At 43.9% G+C, this 9,633-nt stretch overlaps 1 protein-coding gene across 1 annotated transcript; it reads right to left on the bottom strand.

Annotated features, from left to right (window-relative positions):
- Positions 1-3,833: 3,833 nt before the first annotated feature.
- Positions 3,834-9,021, bottom strand: crhbp (corticotropin releasing hormone binding protein; the record flags this gene model as incomplete). Its single annotated transcript, XM_083930474.1, has 7 exons — positions 3,834-3,988; positions 4,070-4,187; positions 5,953-6,098; positions 6,408-6,618; positions 8,193-8,350; positions 8,738-8,831; positions 8,932-9,021. 7 exons carry the CDS (start codon positions 9,019-9,021, stop codon positions 3,834-3,836), a joined length of 972 nt encoding a protein of 323 aa, XP_083786600.1.
- Between the last annotated feature and the right edge of the window lie 612 nt (positions 9,022-9,633).

Below are 9,633 nucleotides of genomic sequence, written 5' to 3'. Positions count from 1 at the left end.
GGAACACATGATGAGAACAGGGACGTGTACGCAGGTAAAAAGAGGCAGCGATACATAAGAGAATTGGTAAAAGTAGAGCATTTACTCCTACAGGTTCGCCAAAAGCCTGTCTGAATAAGAACGTTATAAAGTTATAATGTACATTCATCAAATAAAACATACAATGATTCACACATGAGTCTTTGCTGAACCTTTTTGAAGATGTGGTTGGTTTTGACGTTGCACAAAATCATTGAGGTCTATTGTTTTGGTGAAGCGGGACCCTTTTTTTGGGGGGCACTCGAGCTGCTTTAGCTTCACTTTTGGGGCTCTGGCGGGCCGTCCTTATGGACCCCAGTGTTAGAGGCATTACCTAAAATATCCTCTGCCATTTTCAAACAGCTGACAGCTTTCATCTGGTGCTTTACGTTCTTGACGCCAACAGCTAGGTCTGAACCAGCCTTAAAGGGTAATACCTGTACAAAATCATCCCATGGTCTTTTTGGCATTCGACAAACATCAAATAAGCCATTGAAACAGGTTTTTTTTCATGTAAGAACTATTAACAGAGAAATCCTGGAGATCAACTAACATCCGGACGTGGCTAACAGTGATTAGCTCGGGGCAGCACGGTGAAGGCATTCAAAGGTCTTTTTTAACCACTAATGCTGCTGAAAATAACAGTAAACCTCTGCAGCAGCATGAGAAGAGTCCCTACACACAAAACAAAGCAGCAACAGCGTAGTTAGTGAACCCAGAGTTTATTAAAAGAGTGTTTTAAAGACTTACCTACTGGCCCCTGTACCAGCTCCTCTCATAGTAAAGTCCATTCAAGTGGATTACCAAAGTCAATCCCAAAGGAAGGAGCCCATTGCTGCTTTGTTGTGTGTGTAGGGACTCTTCTCATGCTGCTGCAGAGATTTGCTGTTATTTTCAGCAGCATTAGTGGTTAAAAAAGACCTTTGAATGCCTTCACCGTACTGCCCCGATTTTGCGCCGGAATTACACTTTAAAACATTGTTGGTTTTGGTGTTTTAGCAGAGATTTGATGACGAGCACATGTGTTTTGTATCCACACCTTTATTTACTGTAATATTCAAATTAGTGAAAGACCACTAGAGGTGCTTATCACTACAATGTGTATCCCCGGAAACACACACACACATACACACACACACACACACACACACACACACATACACACACACACACAAACACACACAGATTCCTGCTGTAAAGTCGTGGGTCATCATCACACACTCGTACATCACCAGCTGCAGGCGCCTGCAGGTGTCTGTCGATGATAATACACCTGCAGGCTTTTAATCACCGGCCGCCTCATTGGTTCGTACCATTCAAGCCATCATTTTCAGAGATATCACCCGCTGTTGTCTCCGTGGTGACAGCGAGGGGCGCTTATGTACCAGAGGCAGTCATCAGTGACATCATCCCACCTCTGACGGGGTGGTGAAGGGACACACGCTCCTCTGATAACCTGAAAGGTCTCCTGGTTGTAAACAAAGATATGAGCCTTTGACGCTCAAAGAGGATTTCTTATAAACAACACGGAGCAGCTGAAATGTAACCGTAATATGAGTATTATTGCAAATGCATGAGTGTTTGTGAAGTCAGCAGTCAGCTGTTTATTGTGCATGTAGGAGAAATTACAATCGCAGCTCTGTGAGGCGTGTGAGTCCTCAGTGTTTCTCAAATCATGTCTTTACTAAACTGCATACATACAGGAGAGACTCTACCAACAAACGGTTCTCACACAATCTCTCCCTCTCTCCAAGTAGCTTCAACATTTATACAGTTACACCAAAGCACCTTACAAACAAAAGGACCTCAAATTAACAAAAAAACACACTACTCGATGTTTATGACCCCAGTAGATATGATCAATGTTTCGCGACCACCAAATGTCACCATTTGTAACCCCCATGTGACTCCTATCCGCAATCCCCCCAGCACTCATACACAGCTGGACTGTTGCGTTAATCAACACACAGAAACAAAGGATTTACGTCATAGAGCCTTCTCCAGCACCTGTCCACAGCTCGGCTTTTGTGGTAATCAACACACAGAAACCACGGATTTACATCATAGACTACGAAACACTTACAAAGAAAGAAAGAAAACCCTGGTGATTTCCCACAGGCGGCACAGTTGCTGATACAGATTAGGCTACACTATGAGATTATTATTATCTCATCTCATCTCATCTTCAGCCTCTTATCCGGGGTCGGGTCGCGGGGGCAGCAGCTTTAGCAGGGGACCCCAAACTTCCCTTTCCCGGGCCACATTAACCAGCTCTAACTGGGGGATCCTGAGGCGTTCCCAGGCCAGTGTGGAGATCTAATATCTCCACCTGGTCCTGGGTCTTCCCCGAGGCCTCCTCCCAGCTGGACGTGCTAGAACACCTCCCTAGGGAGGCGCCCAGGGTTCATCCTTACCAGATGATCCTGAACCACCTCAACTGGCTCCTTTCAACACAAAGGAGCAGCGGCTCTACTCCGAGTTCCTCACAGATGCTGAACTTCTCCCCCTCTCTTTAAGGGAGACTCCAGCCCCCCTCCTGAGGAAACACATTTCGGCCGCTTGTACCCGCGACCTGGTTCTTTGGGTCCTGACCCAGCTTTCATGACCACAGGTGAGGGTAGGAACCAGGACTGACCAGTAGATCCAGAGCTTTGTCTTCCTCAGCTCTCTTTTGGTCACAACGGTGCGGTAGAGCGACTGCAGCTCCGCCCCCGCTGCTCCGATTCTCGGGCCAAACTCACGCTCCATCGTCCCCTCACTCGTGAACAAGATCCCGAGGTACTTGAACTCCTTCACTTAGGGTAAGGACTCATTCCCTACCTGGATGGTATGGTTTTGTTCCCTAAACTTAATTAAACCACGATTGAAACTGCCACCGATTCACAACGATAAGCGGAAAGGTCATATATGTCGTTTAGGGTATGAGCATGTGTTGCAGAAATGGTTGGTGCTGGCTACTTCACCACAGATGGACTGATGCCATGACAGATGACCCCAGAGTGTGCCTTTAAAGCCTTTCTACTTTCGTTTACGCTCCTGAGCAAACAGAAGCAGCCCTGTCTGGATAGGTGGAGCATGAACACCTCCCATATGTGAAGCTAATGAATAGAAAGTAATTTAATGGAGCGGTGCACAGAACAGACAGGAATAGTTGCAGGGATTTACAACCGGCCGGAGGAGAGGTGAATGTCCTGTATGTTAATACGAATGTGACGGTGGTATGTTTATTTTTCTTCTGCCTGATAAAACACAGCATGTGACAGGAAGATAAAGTGCAGAAGTACCTTATTGAACCGTACATTTAAATATAAATTTCTATTTCTTCCTGCTGTTCAGATCAACTGTGTCCCGATACTTTAGTTTTAAGTGCTGCAGTGCACCGAGTTACTTCTCACTGTGGCCTCAAATGAAAACAGTAAACACAGAGTGCTTTGTCATGCTGTATAATTTTATTACAAAAAGGTTTTTATACAAATGTAGCTGCGTAATGGCAAAACGAACACTTGTATTTGTTTTATTTAATACTTGACTTCGGTCATCTGTGGCAGAATATGACTCATTATGCATCATTCAGCGAAATTAAACAGAAGTAACATTCATTTCAGCATCAGAACGTCAAACTCATACATAATCTAATAACAATATTCTTCATAAATACACAAACTGTACACAAAACAAAACAAAAAGGCAGTTCCACCAAACACAAAAGGACACTTCATTGAGTTTTATTAACAACCAGAATGAGTGAGGGGGGGGGGAAGGGTTAAAAAAAACAAAAGTCTGTAATATATTGTATTGTTCTGATGCTGCTGGGATCAGTTATTGAAACAGAAATCTTCCACGTTGTTGAGTTTGATCGTCTGCAGTTCCTGGCTGTCCAGCAGCCTGTAGCTGAAAGACACTCGGCTCACAAACTTGCCGCTGGACACCATCCTGACCACTGTGTTATCACAGCCGATCTTCATGTGGGCTGCGGGGGGAAAGGGGATGAAATATTACATGTCTGATACGAGTTCGATAACGTGAAAGGGAGGAGATCCGCTGTACTCACTGGGTCCAGTGAAGGAGATGCAGAGGTCTGTGATGGGCAGCAGCTTTGAGGTGTCGATGCCGTTTCCTCCCAACAACTGCACAAAATCTCCTGATTCTGCACAACCAGGCATGGACCTCTGTGGAAGTCAACACACGGTTTAAGGACGTGGAAAATACTATTTCAGTTTATCATAGTGCATTGACACAGGCCGCATTCAAAGGAGTTTGTGCGTCCCAATAAGTACAGTTTTCATTTTTAGAGCCCTCTAAAAAACTCTATTCAGTTATTTAAATGGCTTTACAACGACTTTGCACTTCCTTTATGGGCGACCTCGTGCTCTCTGGCTGTTCAGTCTGACGTAACACCCTCTCAAAATACGATTTCTGGGTCCAAACGCTCCGTTAAAATAAAATGTCCTCTATATGCTACTATGTTCTTGCAATAGAGGATGCTGGGGTTTCAGAACCATGTCCAGTTATGAAGCGTTAAGGTTAGGGTTAGGTTAAAAGAGAGGCTAATTAGCAGCTATCTAGCTATACTACGAAGGGTTAAGTTTAAAAGACACGTAAGTTGGGGCAGCCAGTGGCCGCGGGTTCCACTCCGACTTGCAGCCCCTGCATGTCCCCCCCTCTCTCTCTCTCACCCCATTTCCTGTCTGTCCTATATAATAAAAGGCTTGGAAAACTGCGAAAAAAAAATCCAAAAAAAAGACAGTTAAGTTAGCAGCTAGTTATAGTATTAAGGGTTAGAGTTATGTTAAAAGACAGGTAAGTTAGCAGCTAGCTAGCTATACTACGAAGGGTTATGTTAAAAGTGAGGCAAATTAGCAGCTAGCTAGCGGCAGTGCAAAGGGTTAGGGTTATATTAAAAGACAGGTAAGTTAGCAGATAGCTAGCTATACTACAGAGGATTAGTGTTATGTTAGAAGACAGGTAAAATTGCAGCTACCTAGCTAAAGTGCAAAGGGTTAGGAATACATTAAAAGACAGGTAAGTAAGCAGTTAGATATAGTTTGAAGGGTTAGAGTTATGTTAAAAGACAGGTAAGTTAGCAGATAGCTAGCTATACTACGAAGGATTAGTGTTATGTTAGAAGACAGGTAAAATTGCAGCTAGCTAGCTTAAGTACAAAGGGTTAGGGTCAGGTTAAAAGTCGAGACTTGTTGGGGTTACAGTAACTACATTATGGCGTCCCCCAGAAACAAGGGCCGTAAAAATGTGGTCCTGAAACTGCAGAGTCCTCTATCACAAGAATGTGCTCCATCATTCACCAATTCTGTGTATTGTTATCAATTCACCCTCATGCAGCGGTTCGTGTTATAGTTTACGCAAATGTTTTCAGTAACAAAAGTATGGAGCCCATAAAGTCCCGAAAGATTATATTTTTTCATCTTGTCCCATCACGATCATGAACTTGTCCGCACAAGATAATAACCTTTCTGGACTTTACGGGCTCCGTACAAACGTCTGTCAACATGAGTCAACGTTGACTTTTGTTTTCATGCAGGCCACAGACAGGAGTCTCCGCGGTGTTTGTTCCTCCTCTTCCTTACGCAGACTTTGACACTCTTTATACTCCGTCAACTGACTCCCTCTTTACATAACAAGTGTCAGTGCATCAGAAGAGCGTGTTGTCATACAGGTGTGAGGACATGAATATGTGATTTTAAAGTTATAATCACTTGCAGTTAAGTTAGCATAACTGTACCAGAAGTTTATTATAGTGTGTAAGGAAGGCGATGTTCCTGGAAAGACATATTGCTGTTGTGTTTCATTTTTAGCTGCTTTAAACACAGTTCAGTTCATCTCCTCTGTACTGGTGTAGTGAGGTGAGGAAAATAAGAGCAATGCAATCTTAAAGTGGATACCGAGCAGAAATCAGTGTTTCATGTCTTCGCTCACCTTGGGGAGGTTGTTGTAGTGACCCAGGGTGAACTCGGAGACGTCGATCTCCACTGGATATATGATGGAGAAGCTGCAGTTCATGTGCTGCTGCGGGATCACCATTGTGTAACTGCCCTCTGGTGACTGGGAGATGACATTACAGGCTGCAAGGAAACAGGGAGGCCATGAATCTCAAGGTGAAGCAGGTGAAACATGCGCGGAGAGCAGTTTATCACAAAGGGCGAACAACAACGACTGAACGTACAAGTGCTTTAATAGTGAGCACTTGTACGTTCAGAGCAGAGGGAACAAAACTCACCTTTACAAAGTTATTTCTGATTATTTAAGTCGGTTGAAATGAACACATTTGAGGTTAAATTGGCTGTCAGATTTAGCTTTTTTGTTACTGTATGACAGAATTTCCCCATGTGATCGTGCATGTACGCACTTCATGTATGAATGTGACAACTCACGGAAAGGGTTGACGTGTTTCCTGACGGTCAGGGTGAAGCTGCTGCCCGCGTTGTGAATGCGGAAGAAGACCATGGCCACGTTCTGATTGGAGCGCACGCTTCTCCTCAGCGATCCTGAGTCACAGTAATCCACGTAGCGCTCGTACAGAGGCAGCGGGTGATCCTGGGAGCTCGGGAACTTGTCTCCCTTCATCACCCAGCCGTCAAACACCTTTGCGGGACACATTCAAAGTAGGGTTTGAGAGTCAGTCGCAGATGTTTCCTGCAGGGTTTTGTATCGTGTAACGGAAATGTTTAGGCACTTTGCTTGAGGGAACACTTTGAACTTAAGCTTTAGACCATCATGAGAGTTTAGCATGTGGAGAGCGTCACAGTGCAACCGCGGAGGGGGAACTCTGTAAGTAAGCAGGGTATGTACAGTGGCCTTATGTTAAAGGAGCTTTTTGTCTAATCGGGAAGTGTTTGCAAGCTCAGTCAAGCGTGCATCGACACCAAAGCAAGGTCAGTGTTTACTGGATGTATACAGAAATATATGATAGACCTAATGAGCTCTTTCTGTGTAACAGAAGTAAAAGATGTTCTCTTTAAAGATCCCGTATGATGCTCATTTTCATGTTCATACCGATATTTTGGGCTTCTACTCAGACATGTTTACACGCTTTAATGTTAAAAGAAACACATTTCTTTCTGATTCCGTCTTAATGTACCTGTATTTCCCTGAAACGCTGCGGTTTAGCGCCTGTCTCTTTAAGTCCCCCTCCCAGAAAAGCTCGGTCTGCTCTGATTGTTCAGCGTCTCTGGATCTTCTGCATTTGCTCCATATCTGCACCGTCATTGCAGACGGGGAATGACTGCAGCGGTCATGAGCGCGGAACCTCCAGGGGAGGACTCAGGGACACATCACTCTAGAACATGTGCATTTGTCCCTTCACAATAAAAGCGTCAGACTAGCAGAGGACGTTTACTTTTAAGAACCGCTTGAATGAGACTCATAGATGCAACAAAGCCTTGGGTAAAGTAAAGCAGCGGCAACTTCTAACGGGTTAAATCTGAGAAAGAAGAAGAAGCGTTGTTGAGGGCTACACTTGGATAGATGAAATGAATGTGACCAAAGCTGCTTTAATACAAATTAGAGCCAGAACAATATACTTAAAGGCGATTTCTAGTCCGTCAACTACGACGTACTATCAGAGCCACTGTCAGAAAACAGATATGCTAATGTGAGATTTTGGGAATTCAGTGATAGAATAGGCTGCTTCAAGTCACATTATTAGAGTTTTATGTTTGAAATTGTCACCTGTGTTTTCCTTTTGATAAATAAAAACATTTCCACCTCAAATTGGTGCATGAAAATCCACCTGAATGCAGGAAATGAAGCGTATGGACCCTAAGACCTCCCGCCTAATGCATCCTTCCTAATGTTGAAAATGGGAAATCTGCACTTATATTTGTGACATCACAACCGTACAGAAGTCCTGACGCCTCGTTTAAAAACTGTTCGTGTGCAGTTCTCTATGGGTAGAGTGTTTTCATAATTAAAGTATTTATTGGCTCCAGCCCCCCGCGACCCCGACACGGACAAGCGGTTGAACATGAATGAATGAATTTACCACCACCAAAAAATAGAAACTGGATAATCTAATTTTTTCAATATGCTCGCTTTAAAAAAATCCCTTTAATGTGTTATTTTAGCTGCATTTTTAAGAACTAGACGGTGGTTGGAGGTTGCTGTTTTACACACATGATAAGGAAAATGGTTATTTGCAGGACATGTCGTTAGTTTACCGTGATGAAGTCCCCTCCCCTGCAGTCGATGTCCACACTGTCGTAATCCACACTGATCACTTCGTTGGGCTCTGCCATGAAGAAAGCAGCACAGCTGAGCTGAGGACGCTCTGCTGTGAAGGTGAACTGACCCTCCACTGCGACCATGTCCAGACAACCTGTGCACAGAGACACACACCGGTGCATTGGCACAGCCAGAGCAGATGTGCATGTCATGACAAAAGCACAGGGCAAAAGCATGGAGAGGATGGGTTTTTAAGTGTATCAACAGATTTAACTTTACTTACCCTATTTTATTATGCCTTTTTTCTTAATTACTATATTTTTGCCTCTATATGACTCATGTTAATTTGATATATTATGCCATTAAGACACTTTGATACTGGAAAACTGAACTAGAGAGCTATCTTTATATGCAAAATTGACTTTTGCATGATAAATAAATGTAAATATGTCTCTATCTGGCTCTCAAACACACATATAACCTGTCAATCAAGTCTTTTTTGCAGGAGGTAGTAGGTAAATATCTCTCCCATATGACTTACGCAAAGGTCGGCGGTACATTAACTCCTCAGGTATTTCTCTCTTGAGTTCCGAGTTGAAAAACGAATATAATTCATCTTTTGAGATCTCGTTGTTCTGCAGAGAAGAAGAAAAAAAACACACACACAAAGTTCAACATGTGAATCTTTACAGAAGTGAATAAAACAACAACAACAAAACAAGTTGAAGCACTTACCTCAATATATCTGGAGTCTCCCTTGAGGACGGACAGACTCAACACCAGAAAGAAGAGCTGCTCCCGGAACGTGCGCTCCATAACGCGCATCTCTGTCTGCAAGAGGCGCACCTGAGCGGAGGAAGAGTGTGAGCTGCTCCGCGACCGGCGCGGCTCTTTATAGGGCCAGGTCCTGCAACGGCCGACTGACACACACCGTGGATCCCCCCCCCCCCCCATCATCCTCCCCCTCACTTACCCAACCGATTGCGTGGTCGTGACGAGAGAGAGAGAGAGAGGGAGAGAGAGAGAGAGAGAGAGAGAGAGAGAGAGAGAGAGAGAGAGAGAGAGAGAGGGAGAGAGAGAGAGAGAGACTCAAACATAAATCAGGCATCTGCAGCCTCCTCCATCATACAACTGATTTTAATGTCATTTAACACTATTTTAACCTGTCTTTTGCATTTAAAACTGAGCAATTAAACCCCACGTGACAAAAATAATGACAATAATTTAAATTTTACGTACAATATTTCCAGGAAAAGTGTCAAACTCCATCTGAGGATGAAGATCCTGATATGATCGAAGAAAACCCCAGAACTGCTGGATCTTCAGGTGAGAGGGTATGGAAATGTGATTAAAAGTTGGGATGCACCAACCTGGTGGACGGTCACTTTTGTTAACATTGTTTATTTAGTTAGGGAGGTCAATCTTGTGTCACTTGTT

The sequence above is a fragment of the Echiichthys vipera genome (assembly GCF_963691815.1).
Source record: "Echiichthys vipera genome assembly, chromosome: 16".
Taxonomy (NCBI): domain Eukaryota; kingdom Metazoa; phylum Chordata; class Actinopteri; order Perciformes; family Trachinidae; genus Echiichthys; species Echiichthys vipera.
The sequence above is the reverse complement of the archived record's forward strand: the minus strand, read 5'-3'. Positions and strand labels throughout refer to the sequence as shown.